The sequence below is a fragment of the Sinocyclocheilus grahami genome, unplaced genomic scaffold, assembly GCF_001515645.1.
Source record: "Sinocyclocheilus grahami isolate Dianchi unplaced genomic scaffold, SAMN03320097.WGS_v1.1 scaffold12.1, whole genome shotgun sequence".
NCBI lineage: Eukaryota > Metazoa > Chordata > Actinopteri > Cypriniformes > Cyprinidae > Sinocyclocheilus > Sinocyclocheilus grahami.
The window spans coordinates 2,307,002-2,320,948 of record NW_015505191.1 but is presented as its reverse complement, the minus strand read 5'-3'; the positions used below and the strand labels follow the sequence as shown (position 1 = coordinate 2,320,948).

General features: G+C 39.3%; 1 protein-coding gene across 3 annotated transcripts; it reads right to left on the bottom strand.

Moving 5' to 3' along the window:
- Positions 1-2,211: 2,211 nt before the first annotated feature.
- ssh1b (slingshot protein phosphatase 1b) lies at positions 2,212-13,321 on the bottom strand. Of its 3 annotated transcripts, XM_016288248.1 has the most exons (16): positions 13,115-13,321; positions 12,403-12,778; positions 10,778-10,815; positions 10,568-10,668; positions 9,930-9,994; positions 9,724-9,845; positions 9,567-9,635; positions 7,927-7,992; positions 7,611-7,805; positions 7,321-7,414; positions 7,104-7,232; positions 6,476-6,549; positions 6,253-6,399; positions 5,911-6,111; positions 4,837-5,464; positions 2,212-4,653 (listed from the first exon to the last, which is right to left on the bottom strand). In XM_016288248.1, the coding sequence occupies exons 2-16, from the start codon at positions 12,472-12,474 to the stop codon at positions 3,721-3,723; spliced, it is 2,934 nt and encodes a 977-aa protein (XP_016143734.1). In that variant the 5' UTR covers positions 12,475-12,778; positions 13,115-13,321; the 3' UTR covers positions 2,212-3,720. The 3 variants fall into 3 exon arrangements, with proteins under 3 accessions (XP_016143734.1, XP_016143725.1, XP_016143743.1); XM_016288239.1 differs by lacking the exon at positions 13,115-13,321 and having other exon boundaries at positions 12,403-12,977; XM_016288257.1 differs by lacking the exon at positions 13,115-13,321 and having other exon boundaries at positions 6,503-6,549; positions 12,403-12,977.
- Positions 13,322-13,947: the final 626 nt, after the last annotated feature.

Here is a 13,947-nt window from a genome sequence, read left to right as displayed (position 1 = left end):
CAGGTTGAGCACAAAGTTGAATGCTCGAATTAACAACGCACACAATTTCCGTACTGTAATAGTTCATTTGTTTCTCGTGACTTTTGAAAGCAGATGCAAAACTATGTTAAATTGGTTGTCCCACTGGTTGTATTTGAGCTATAAGACACTTGGAATTGCATACTGTATGCAAAATAATCTGAACTGAATGCAGTCCAACAAGGTGTAAATATTTTTTCAAGGTAACTTTTAAAGTAAATCTCTATGTTGAGCTCCCCCATTGCCCTACTCAAAAGAGTTTGTGAATGAATTTGCAGGTTGAGCACAAAGTTGAATGCTCGAATTAACAACGCACACAATTTCCGTACTGTAATAGTTCATTTGTTTCTTGTGACTTTTGAAAGCAGATGCAAAACTATGTTAAATTGGTTGCCCCACTGGTTGTATTTGAGCTATAAGACACTTGGAATTGCATACTGTATGCAAAATAATCTGAACTGAATGCAGTCCAACAAGGTGTAAATATTTTTTCAAGGTAACTTTTAAAGTAAATATCTTCCAGACAACTAATTCACCAATACATTTACACATTTTACTGACTAATTCTTGCTTACACTTATTGCACAGGCCTTTGGTCTCCTCTATTCAAATACATATATGTATGTCTTTAGCAGATGCTTTCTACCCGGAGAGATATACAATACAACAGAAATCACATTTCTGGCAAATACAAATGTAGCATATGAAATACAAATATAGCTGACAATCTCACCGTGTTCATGTATTCCTACAGAAGGAGAAAAATCCTCACCAGTGATGCAGAATCGTCTTTGGATTGGACTAAAAACACTTATTTTAGTCTGTTTAACTGACTCCAGCCTGAGTCGTTGGGCTGCTCCTGTGTCTGGTCTTGTGATATCAGAATCACATTTGCCTAATTCAATAAGAGTTCCTTCTGTGCGGCGCTCAAAGGTCAGGAAAAGCAACATGTTAACATTTGTTACATGTTAACATGTTACTTACTTTACTCTCATTTTGTAGAAAATGTATTCATACTAAGTGAATTATTATGTGTGGTGCATTTATTTTAATAATCATCAACAGTTCTCTCTCAATCTCCGAGCTCCTCATAGCTAAAAAAAATTCAATACTGGTCCATTTCTGATGCAGACAATAAACAATTTATTTTTATAATTAACTGTACATTACATTATAAAACAAAGTGCAGCACAACTTAAAATGGTCAAAATGAAGTACAGTGTATAGATGATGTATGTTCCAAGTCACTTTTAAGAGCTGTTTAGTTAGGGCTGAAGGCAATCTTCCAGTTTCTCGAGTTGGTTTTATTGTTAGCTTAGTGTGTTCAAACATGCCAAAACATGCCAATAAATAAATGACTTTGGTCTCCTCTATTCAAATATGAAATGTAGTATCAAAATGAAAAGACAAACAGACTTGAGTAAGCCTCAAAATATGAATTTTTTTTTCAAAATAAACTTTGCTCTATAAAGACCGCAAACAGGTGGAGACAAAACCTCTGCGAAACAAAGAGCGGGTTTTACCAAAGAACCATTAGACAACTGATTGCAAATGGCAACAGGTAAGGCACTTGCATGTCCGAAGAAACAATATGTCTAGTACTCAAATCAGCAGCAGCTGGGAGGAGGTACGCAAAACTACAACTTTGAGCTCTTTGGGAGGCCATCTTCTTTTGGCAATCGTAATCATTTTGATTTGCAGAAATACTTTTTCCCCCCAGAACCAAACAGTTTGAAATGGGAATGTTCTCATTATATGGAATTTTTTATTTTTTTTAAAATAAATAAATAAATAAAAAGCAAATTTTAAGTTCCAAATCATTGGGAATTTGCAAACGCAATATGAAATACGTCTCACAGCTTTAAAATAAAAATAAGAACATAATAGTTTCATACAGCAGTGAGTGAACCCAAGTGGACCATATGAAAAAAAAAAAACCCTTTCATTCAAATCTCACTCAAGTGCGTTTCTCTCAGATTTTCATTCTTCTTAATGAAAACTATTACTTTTCACATTATTGTATAAATAAAGACGATTCTCTTCTAATTCTTGCTTACACTTATTGCACAGGCCACTTTGCATATTTTTTCAACAAAAAAAAAGCTTAGTAGGCAACACAAAGACCAATATCATTAATTATTAAATTACATATATATATATGACAAAATAATTAAGGTCAAGTTTAACCAATACTTGCAAACTTACTAGTTATCTTGGAGCACTAATCAAACTTTGTGTTCTTTCACAAATATCATACACCATCATGGTATTAAATTGACAAGCTCAAGCAAGTCCCCATGCCCACAATATGATAACAAACTGTGCATACCTGTTAAAACCTAACGTACATGACTGTCATTATCAGATGCCATTTCATATAGGAGACACTTTAAAAGGACCTTTTAAAGGACAATAGTGAACATCCTCTGATCAACTTGAAGACTGTATTGTACTAATGTGTTGCTGCTAAAGCCTTTTGCACATCACAGGCTACAATTTGTACAATAAACAGCTTAAGCTAAATTACATAACAGGAGCTACTCTAGTAGCACATTTCAGATGTAGTTGATCTGATAAACACCAGCTGAAAAGCAAATTAGTGTTGTAAGACAAATAGCCAACCACATTCATGTTGCATTTTTCTCTGGAAATAGACAATAATTATGTGGCTTTGTTGATGTTATTCAAGTAACTATCGGGTTGGAATAACACTGTGACTTCAAAAAACATAAGCATACATTTCAGGCTAAACTTTAGTCTTAAAGTACTTTTGTGGTGCAACATTTTTATAAAAATTTCCACATGGCTTTTGAAGGCAAGTTAACAAAAAAGTTGCCAATGAAATATTCAGGACTACAGTGTTTAATTTTAATAGTCAATTAGGTATGGATTTTTTTTTTTTTTTTAAGCTTATGGTTTGGGCTCAGATTTTGATCATGTTTTAGTAAAGCCATAGCTCAAATGTTATCATGGAAATGTATTCATATCTACATCTAAATCTGATTCCGTTTTTAAATACTCGCCTACCACCTTATTTGCTCTAACCAGTAATTTCTAGGGTTTGAAAATTTCTATTATTAGTAGTACATAAGTGTTCTGATTGGTTATTCCATAGCACCCTTTTAATTTTCACATTTATGTGCACCTTTAATGTTTACAATTATCTAAATCAGATAAATTGTCTCTTTATGCTATCAAATCATCGCAACTGCATGATTCGTTCATTTGCAGTAGCACATAAACTTGCTGGTGAACAAACCGGGAGGCAAAATATCATGGATGTTGTTAGAATATCAACCAAAGGGCACAAAATTGGGTTTTAAAGTTTAAATTATGGAGATCAAACAAATATTTGTGTAAAATCATTGCTAATTTAAAAAGGTCTGATTATGCGACCTATCGATGGGCCACATGTATTTCAAAACCTTAACAGGTAGGGCTTCCTTTAGAAAGACAAAGAAAAGCTGTATCAACAAAGCCGTTAATGAAGGTCCAAGCCAGAGCATGCTTTAATATATATCTTCGTTAAAGCACAGACAGACACATGAAAAATGCAGTGCAGTTATGTAAAGGGCTGCTGTCCAAGCCTGGCCTGATTGTTCTCATGAGGTGTCTTGCAGCATCGGCCTCCATGGTCGCTCTCGATGGCTGTAGGACTGGATCGGTCCCATTCACTGAGAAAGCAGTTCTGACATCTTGGAGTCAGCTTTTCAAACTCTGCAACACAGTTGGAGTTAAAGAGAGCTTGGGGGAGCAAGAGGATTGCACGCAAAGAGCAGGCTCTTGGTCATTGTAGTCAATGACTGCGGTGGACAGCGTCAGGTCCTCTGCGGAGATGGCCAAGTCACCTAGCTTGGCCAGTGAATTAGACCTTTTGAGTTGGGAGGACATGGTCAGTCCGGCGAGCCGCACACGGGTCTCGATCTCTCGAGCTCGCTGACATACCGAGCCCGGCTGGCCTCTGCGAATTCTCGGCAGACTGTCGCTGCTGGAGCTGCGTGTCAGGGCCGAGCCCGGTGCGAGCGTTTGCTGGAGGTCACTGGAGCCAGGGTGCGAGCTGGGGACGTTCCCCTCGTCCACTTCCATGTCCTCTGTGGCAGAGTCCTCTATGCTCAAGTCCATCTGTTCCGATGGAGGACCGGACATTTGCACCAGCTGTGTCTCCAGGTGGGCCCCCTGACTGAGCTCCGCCGTAGGCCTCTCACCACCCAGACTGAGCCTCAGGAGAGTGAGCTCTGTCACAGGACTGCTGGAGCTTTCCTTTCTCCCCTCGTCCTCCCCTTCCATTCTGTCCTCAGTCTCCAAGGAATAACGCAAATCCTGAGGAAGGTCTTCACAGCTCGGTTGCTTGTGGCAAGTGTCCGAGTTGGCTCGACCGAAGCAACGAATGCACTGGCAGTGCCCGCTGCTCATGTGATGCAGAGGGGCAGGAGGAGGCACCTTATTGGCGGAGACAGGACTGAATTTGTGTCCTCTGGGGGCCTGGATGGACATACTGGGCAGGCCAGTGTGACGTGACAGGTTAAGGCGATGGGTGCGACGTTCGCAGCGGCGGCCGCTGGGCAGGCGCAGGCAGTCTCGGCACGACTGATATGAGGGCTTCACTTTGTAGGGGTTTCCAATGCTAGCACTGTCCTAAACCGATGAATACACACAGGCAGGGAGAATGCATGGTTAGGTTTTTTAAAGGTGTAAGAGTACGGGATGCTTTAGAGAATGTAAAGCGTTTAGGATGGATTCACAGAAAAGAGCTCTTTGAGCTATAAGCTTGCATACAAGCCAGGAGAGCTGCCGCTACAGCTAAGACGTCATACTCACGTCAAAGCCAGAAGGGCAGCTGCGCTTCCCGGCCAGCCTGTTGCTGTTGTTGGCGTTCTCGTTGTTAAAGCGGTTCGAGTTAGCCAGGCTCTCATCTTCCCTCGGCATCTTCTCGCCACGAGCTAAGGCGGCCATCTCCGCCTCCTCCTTTTGTGCTTCCTCCTCGTCCTCCTCCTCCACCGTGCTAAACTCCAGCCTCAAGCGCATGTCCTCTATAGGCTCCAGTCGGCCGCAGGTCTGGGCCGCTGTGCCCTCCCCAGGAAGGGCCAAGTGAGCCATGGGGAAGCCTTCATCATCCAACAACGCATCCCTCTCTACGTCCTCAATCTCAATAAAGACTCGTTCCATGCCTAAAAGCGGAGGACCTCGAACTGGCGTGGAGGGTTCACTGTCCAGAGCAGTGTCTGAGAGTCGCCGGAAGTAGTAGTTGTAATTGAGATGGTCTGTCGGCTCTTCTCCGCAGCAGGGGGAAGCACTTGCTCCACCATGGCCCCAAGCGGTCTCCTCTTGATCGAGGTGCAGTGACGAAAATTGAGGAGTCTGGTCACCACTGGCAGCTGAAGCCTGAAGGCCCTCCAGCGAATACTCATCACCGTCTGGTTGCCAGAGTTTATTGTGTCTCTGCTTGCTACAATGACAGGAAACAAAGGTAGCAGTCACCTCTTGATTGTGTAAAAAAAGAAAATACAGTCAAAGAAAACTGACAAGACAAAAAGAAGCTAGGTTTGGTCCCTTTAGTCCATGCTTGAAAGACTATGTGGTCACCAGTAACAGTTGACTTTTGGATGCTTGTGTCCCCAACAGGCTGTCTTCACTAGAAAGAACTTGCTGTGACCCGTTTCACTAGCACCAAACCAGCATAACCCACCCTGGACCAACATGGAAATTCATGCTGTTCTAAAGCTGCTCTTTTCACAATATTCACATCGACATTCACAACAATTAACAAATGTGCAAAATAACAAATGCACATATTAAAATGTGTATGCATAAATTTATATGTGAATACAAATGCAAAAAGAGATATATATATATTAAAAAGAACATGCGTGTAAATAGCTTGGCTTTTCCCACCTGGCATCTAAAATCCCCTCGTACTCAGCAAGTTGTTTCATAAAAGCTGGATTGGGTTGTGCTATATTCCTCTTCTGTTTGACAAAAGTGCATGCCTTTTCAAGTGACCATCCATACTCCTTCATAGCATAAGCAATGACGGTGGATGCTGAGCGACTCACTCCCATCTTGCAATGTACAAGGCATTTAGAGTTGTTTTTCCTATATGAAAGACATACAGGGCATCCAGGTCAAAAAAAGCTTCTTTTTTTTTTGGTACAATACTTTATTGAGTGAAACAGCACATGACAGAAACAATAACACACATTTCTAATATTTTTCTAATCATAAAAATGAACTCACTTGGCTTTAACTATAAAGTTGTAGGTTTCGTTCCAGTGTGCCAGCAGATCTGTAGTCTCATCATCATAAACACGGATATTACAATAACAAAAGGTACCTGGGAAAAAGTTGTCAATCTCTCTTGTGACATTGAGGATATACCCAACCCTGCATAAAAATAACCTGATGTTAGATTGTTTACTGCTGATTTGTGTTAAATACGCATTATTTTAACTCAACGCACAATCGGTCGATGCACATCAGCACTAACCCAGAGTCTTGAAGTTCCTCCAAGTTGGATGCATTCCATTCTGAGCCCTGAAATTAATGAGATGTACAACAACCATAGTTTTATTTGTTTTAGAGTCTTAAAGCTCCTGTCGATAACCATGTAATTTTATTGTAAACTTAAAGGTGGCTAAGAATTATCAAGTTTTGACCCGGTGTACTACAATTATGATTTAGGTGTAAATAAATACTGCATTAAAATGTTTTAAATAAAATAAAAGTATAATAATTAAAAATTTGTTATCCAGCCTTTTTAATATTGACAGTTAATCATATCTGCAGTCTCCTGTGTATGCTTGTTTACATAGTGTAAATGCTGCAGATTGGCCCTTCTTACCATTTGTGAACTTATCTGTAATGTTTTGGTGTTTTCAATAACCAGAAGGATTTTTTTTTTCTGCGGATTAATCCAGAATCGTCTGAGAAAGCAGGGCAATGCATTAGTGTATGCATGCAGGTTTGTTTTTTTACTCCCAGCCCTATCAGTGAACTCACACTATGTGCTTTGCTTTTTAGGTAAGCAAACATCTTACGCAAACAAGAATCAAACATGGATGGCAGAGAAATCTTGGAGGACGCTTTACCAGGTACAGATGGTCAAATATGAGTGTAGCCTTGTCCATCTGGCCCAGGATAAGCAGCATCTCATTGTCAATAAACTCTTTATACTCCCTCAGGTTGCAGCTCATATGTTGTTCCAGTTCATTTCGGATCTACAGAAGTAAAAGGATTCAGTTTAATGCTCCTTCCAAGGCTGATGCATTCATGTAAACCATGGCACAAAAGCCTCATTACATATACCTCCTTAGAAGTAATATTTTCCAGGTCCTGAAACATCATTATGTTTCGGAGTTTGGCTTTGATCATACACTCTGTTCTCTCTCTCTCTGTTGGCCTGTGCATGACATGAAAAACAATGTTAATATAAGCTAAATAATTTAGGGTTTTAGTCCCATAATAAGCTCCTAAAATAAAATGTTAGTACCATATAAGAATATTCAATCTTATTTTACCACAATCAGTTTATCAGTCTGCTGTAGCATGTAAGACTTATACTACTTTCCACTAATATTCGCTGACAAATAACTCACTGATCAGAAAACATGACTGGCGAATCAGGTCGTGTGGTCTCCAGATCTGTCATAGCATTCCACTCATTGATACAGCTCTGCTCTGAGGAGATGCAGCTCTCATAATAGCCAACCCATGTAAGGGCCATCCCTCCTGGAAAATAGTTGTATCTGCGGGACACCTCACATGCTTTGTGCATCACCTGGAGGGCAGACCTGCAATATACATACATACAGTCCAACATAAACGATTTATCAAGTACGTGAAAACACACTATTAAAATATCAAGAGAGAAAAAAACACACACTATAAGAGGATACGTAATAGTAAACGTACCACATGGCCTGGACTGACACAGGCTTAAAAACATGTAGTCTCCCTGCTGTACTCACACTAAAACCTCTGGGGGATGAGATGAGAGGGGTTTAGGCATGTAAAACACGAGCTATGACATAATTCGTGATTATACAGAAATGCATAAGCAGGCAGCAGGACGATGCTACTTTCCGGGGTTGGTCAGTGGAACAATTTTACACCACAAACCAGTGGAAAATTCTCTACATAATGCATCTGCCAACAGCCTCCAGGTCACGTGCACAGAGAATATAAACATGTTATTTCGTACTGAACCTGTAGAGGTCATTCTCTGTACACATATGTGACCCTGGACCACAAAACCAAGTCGCTGGGGTATATTTTTAGCAATAGCCAAAAAAAAACATTGTATGGGTCAAAATTACCAATTTTTCTTTTATGCCAAAAATCATTAACATTATGTTCCATGAAGATATTTTGTAAATTTCCTACCGTAAATATATCAAAACTTAATTTTTGATTAGTAATATGCATTGCTAAGAACTTCATTTGAACAACTTTAAAGGATTTAGATTTTAGATTTTTTTTGCAGCCTCAGATTCCAGATTTTCAAATAGTTGTATCTCGACCAAATATTGTCCCATCCTAACAAACGTATTTATTCAGCTTTCAGACGATGTAAAAATCTCAATTTAAAAAAATTGACCGGCTGTCTATAATAATTGGTAATTGAATTGTTGTCTATAATAATGGGTTTTTCAAAAACTGATTCATTTAGGAATGATACACCACTCTATGCGCCTACTGCGAGTCAGTCAGGTACACAATGGTTCTGTGACTTGGGTTTAGTTGGCAGAGAAAATAACAATTGTGTATGCCATCAGTTAGCTGGTCAATACTCCATATTAATTAAATAAACTCAGTTTATTGTCTAAAACTACCTGTGTTCACATAAATTAATAGTGGTCTGCGCTTTCTCTACAATACATTCTCCCCATGCTGCAGTGCATCGCGCAGCTTTGCCACACATATTTTAATGGGTGGATAACTATAATAAAACAGGCATGCCTAGGGCCAAAAGGATCTGCTTCAGTATGGTTTGTGTCAAGCCATTCATTAATCTGGCTGTTTGATGAAGAGATAAAATGTAGTAGAAATAAACATGTTAAGAATCAATAGAAGCGGAGGACTATTATTAAGTTTTTTTTTAGGACTATTATTATGTTGTAATGTTTGGTTGACCAATTAGCAGAGAGGGGCGTTTCATTCCCGCCCACATGTAGAGATCGAATATTCAAGTTGTTTATTCGTTTTCTATCCCTGAATGTAAAAACGAAAAATTAAGCCGGATTCTTGATTTTTCGTTTTGTTTGAATAATTGAAAAACGAAATATGTGCCGTTTTTCATTTTTCAGATTTCAATATTAAAACAAAAATTGATTGGACGGAAGATACCCTGATTCTTATGACTGGTTTTGTGGTCCAGGGTCACACATATGTGACCAAAGATAGATGGTGCATTTTTATGTGTATGGTATGCGCAAGCAATCAAGTAACTGAGATACTAAAACCAAAAACATTTATTGAAACAAAGTAAAAATGAGCCAGGAAAATCCCTATGAGTTAATTAAGGATAGGGTTTTTTGAACTAAGATATTTACCCATCTCCATCCAAGTGAATCTTGGTATCACTCCAAAGTGGAAGAGTCATCCCAATAGAGCAACTTTTACTATGACAAACAAACAAACAAACATTAGTGTCTACCAATAAGTGTAGCATAAAGAATGCATTCAGATCATGACCGGATTGATTCCTACCTGTCATTATCTGTAAAATCCATCCCAAGCAGTATGTTTTCTTCAGTGTCTTGACGCCCATTTGTGTAGACAACCACCATGTATCGCACATGGTCCGTCCAACCGCTTTCTAACCTAACAACCTGTTGATGGAGATGGTGTACGTTGGTGTATGCACACTGTGAGGAGTAGCCATTCCTACATTGTACACAATGTACGTCACTTACTAATTTAATTCTGTCCTCGGCACGGAGGGTGTTTATCATTACTTGTAGATGTTGTGGTAGATCCCCTTTAACAATAACAACAACAACAAACATCTGAGTTTTATGGACAATAAACCACTATTTTCATCAACAATAACAATGTAGCATTAGTTGTTAATGGAAAATCCACTTTTACTGTTGTGGTTCAGGGCTGTGACCACCATACTTCCTCCCAATAATCAGAAATGACCAAATTGCTCACACCAATATTTTATCATCTTGATGATGTTCTGCTGCACTGCATTACGCACTGATATATTTGTTGTTATAATGACAAAAACCTTTAAAAGTTACATTTTCAAGCTGTTTTGCCTCATCAACATCTAGATGGCCAATCAAATAAAAAAAAGAAGGCTTTACGGTTCACAGAAACCAAAAACTTCACTTTTAACTGTGACATAGCGCGAGGTAAGATGAAAGCAGCCAAACATTTAATATTTGACAACTGTTTTATGATAGAAATGTTAAACAACTGACAGTAATATCCAGTGATGCAAAATACTTTTCATTAATTCCATTCCCTTAAATCCTTAATTATTTAATTTGTCAAATTCTTCACACATGAAATTGATCATGGTTCTGACCTTGTTGTGGTTTACCTGCATTTTTATGATGGGTGGGTGTTCTGGGCCCTTGTGCACTGCTGCCTTGCTGTAAAAACAGAGCTGCCCCTTTTACCATGAAGAAACTTTCACTCAGGCTGAAATAGGCCACACATACAATTAAGAAGACACTCCAGAATTAAGATGAATTATCATAGTTAAAAAAGGATGAATGGATTAAATAAGATGAATAAAAATAGCACCGACCTTAGGTTTGCCTTTCGATCATCATCACTGCCTATATCCTGACAAATAAAACAGCAGAAGTGGAATTACAAAGGGCCCTATACTGTATGTCTGAAATTACTTTGCATATATCAATCAATTCTGAATGCCTCTATTTATGGTTTAGATATACAAAGTCGTTTGATTAGATGGGTACAGAAATGTAAGCCTTAAACGGAATTCTTTAAATAGTACACAGAAATGCTTTATGTTTAAGCAAAACAAAACAGTTTGGATAGATTTAGGGCACATTATAAAAAAATGAAAGCCTCAGGGATGGCCATTACTGTGGGCTTATGCTACAGTAGGCTAGCTCATTAGCGGGCTGTCTCAAAGAAGCCTGAACAGCAAAATCATGACAATATTCTGGGTCTCATGATTGGTCAGTCACCAGGCAGAGTATCTATTCAATGACATCATTGCAGTGAGTGTGCTGAGGGGAAGAATCGGTTCTTTCGAAGAATTTGTTTGAAAGAACCGGTTCCAAAAAAAAAAAAGGTCATGGGGTAATTTAGTCTGGTCTTATTTATTTTTAATGTGCCCCTGTTAAGTCAAGTGAAACTAAATTTATATTTAGAAACTAGTAATAATTTATATTCATATTAAACTGTATGAAACGTAAATAACCTCTCTTCCCTGAAAAATGTTTTTGCATGAGCTTAAGAAAATCGAATTGATTAAAACTGATTTATTATCGTTTGTGTGCTGATAATAAAACCCTCAAAATCGTAAACATTCCAATATGTTTAATTCTCCACATTACTTCACGGTAAACAAAGTAACACAACTTTTTGCTATTTCATTCATATTCCAAATGCACTTAATATTACATAACTTTAAACTCATTATCAGAGACACATGCCAGAACAGAGAGTTCTCGGTTAAATGAGGCGTTTACTCGTAAACCAATCTGACACATTCAGTTCAATTGTAGACAGGTTTTATGAATCAGTTCAACCGATTCTTTGAAAAGATTCGACTCATTGATCAAATGATAATGAGGTTCGTTCACGAATCGTACTTAGTGAGAACTGCCAAACGCTCAATTGGTCACAACTCAGAAGTATCATATTACTAAGAAACTGGTGTAAAGCATATTTGTGGTATGGCTGAATTGATACTGCGTTCAGTATATACAAGGCAGCCGATTTATTACCACTTTATCCCCAACACACCCAAATAAGGTAATGTTATTGAATGTAGGGTAGGTTAAACAGTGAAACAACAACTGCACCATGCACACGGTCACTAAAGGAAAATAATTGTCATAAATTTCACCCACATACACAAATATATTTCACAATTTCAACAAGAGAAGCATAATTCAGCACTGGCATGCTTTGCTTTGTTTTGTTTGGGCAAGTCAAGTTAATCCCCATCATCATCCACACTGCCTAAAAACAACCCCCTCCTCGCTAATGTGAAAACTTCAGCATGCGCTCGTCTACAGAGCAGGTTGAACTCGGTGACTTCTTGTAGTATCACATTTGCAGATCATTAGAAAGGAGAAATGATCCCCGAGCAACAGGCCCGGCTAATATTAGCAGTTTAGGCGCTATTTACACATGCATCCCCGGCATTTCCTCCGCCGGTCAGCCTCCACTCACCTCCCCCGCGTTGGTGCTGGCTGAGGATGCGGCGCTGGGTGTAGGGGAGCGCTGCAGAGTCACCAGAGCCATGGCTGTGCTGCAAAGCGTTCAGGGAAACCTCACAGGCGCTCCGGTCCGAGATATCCTGTTCTGGACCCGCCAGTGACGGGGTTAATGCATTCAGAGGCGCATTCAATCTATTTAGCGTAGCGATAAACCCATCATCGGCTTTGTCATCCAACTCGGCGATTCCGCAAATTCTCATTCACGTTAACGATGCCAATAAACAACGGTCTGTGCTCTATCTTCCCGGCTGGAGCGTTGATTTAGTGGCCAGACATAATGGACCTTGTTTCGGGACCGCCGTCCGTGGTTGGTGTAGTTCTGTGATCGCCTGCGTTAGATATGGGCTTCTGGGCCAACCGCGTGAAGGTGACTTGCACTTCTCCCTGACAACAGTGCATCCTATGCAGACTCAACACCCAATCATCCACATATACTACTCGAGCCGTTATGATGTCGACTATCTCGAAACTAACGTAATGCTTGATCGACTGATTTTTCCTCCCTATGACGACGAGAAATTTGTATGGTTCAGCAACCAAAAATGGAGCTGAGTGTGTTTTGTCATGCAAATTGCATACCCCAAAATACCTCATGAAAAAAAACAAGCATTTGTGTAACCCAAGTCCATCTGCATTAGTTATAGCCCTCCACTGAATTAAAAAACCTGCGTTAGATATGGGCTTCTGGGCCAACCGCGTGAAGGTGACTTGCACTTCTCCCTGACAACAGTGCATCCTATGCAGACTCAACACCCAATCATCCACATATACTACTCGAGCCGTTATGATGTCGACTATCTCGAAACTAACGTAATGCTTGATCGACTGATTTTTCCTCCCTATGACGACGAGAAATTTGTATGGTTCAGCAACCAAAAATGGAGCGGAGTGTGTTTTGTCATGCAAATTGCATACCCCAAAATACCTCATGAAAAAAAACAAGCATTTGTGTAACCCAAGTCCATCTGCATTAGTTATAGCCCTCCACTGAATTTAAAGAATTTAGCAGACATATACATTTTAAATTATTTTCAATGAATGTGGGCTTATTCTATAGTAGGCTATGCTGATTTTTACTGAAAAATACTGAAAATATCGATGACTCATCATGCAATAGCCTACACAAATATTTGCCCAATCAAATTCTCTCTAGAACAAAAATGTCCCTCCCCCTGCAGTCAACCAGAGTAGCAAATAATGGAAGTCTGTTGGTGTATGGAAATTGTGAGAAAATAAAGCACAAAATTAAATCTTGAGGAACGTCACACAACAGGGCAAAGCAATATTGATACAATCCACGTTTATGCTAAATGTATTTGGAGCTTCTGAAACCTGTAAAAACTTTAATATAAATTATTATTATGTTTACGATCATATAATTTGCTGTGATCGACAAATATGTCAGAAAGTGTTTACTGCCATAGTTTGCTTTTGGGCCTCTACTACACCAGACGCTTGTGTGGCACCTAAGCAGGCGTACATGTACTGTAGAGTCCAT

Excerpts from the sequence above, each read along its gene's own strand:
- ssh1b (XM_016288248.1), bottom strand. The coding sequence starts at position 12,474 with ATGGCTCTGGTGACTCTGCAGCGCTCCCCTACACCCAGCGCCGCATCC. Across the intron at positions 7,415-7,610 it reads CCAGTCATGTTTTCTGATCA|GCCAACAGAGAGAGAGAGAA; the intron begins GTGAGTTATTTG and ends TGTCATGCACAG. Across the intron at positions 4,654-4,836 it reads GCTGCCCTTCTGGCTTTGAC|GACAGTGCTAGCATTGGAAA; the intron begins GTGAGTATGACG and ends TCATCGGTTTAG.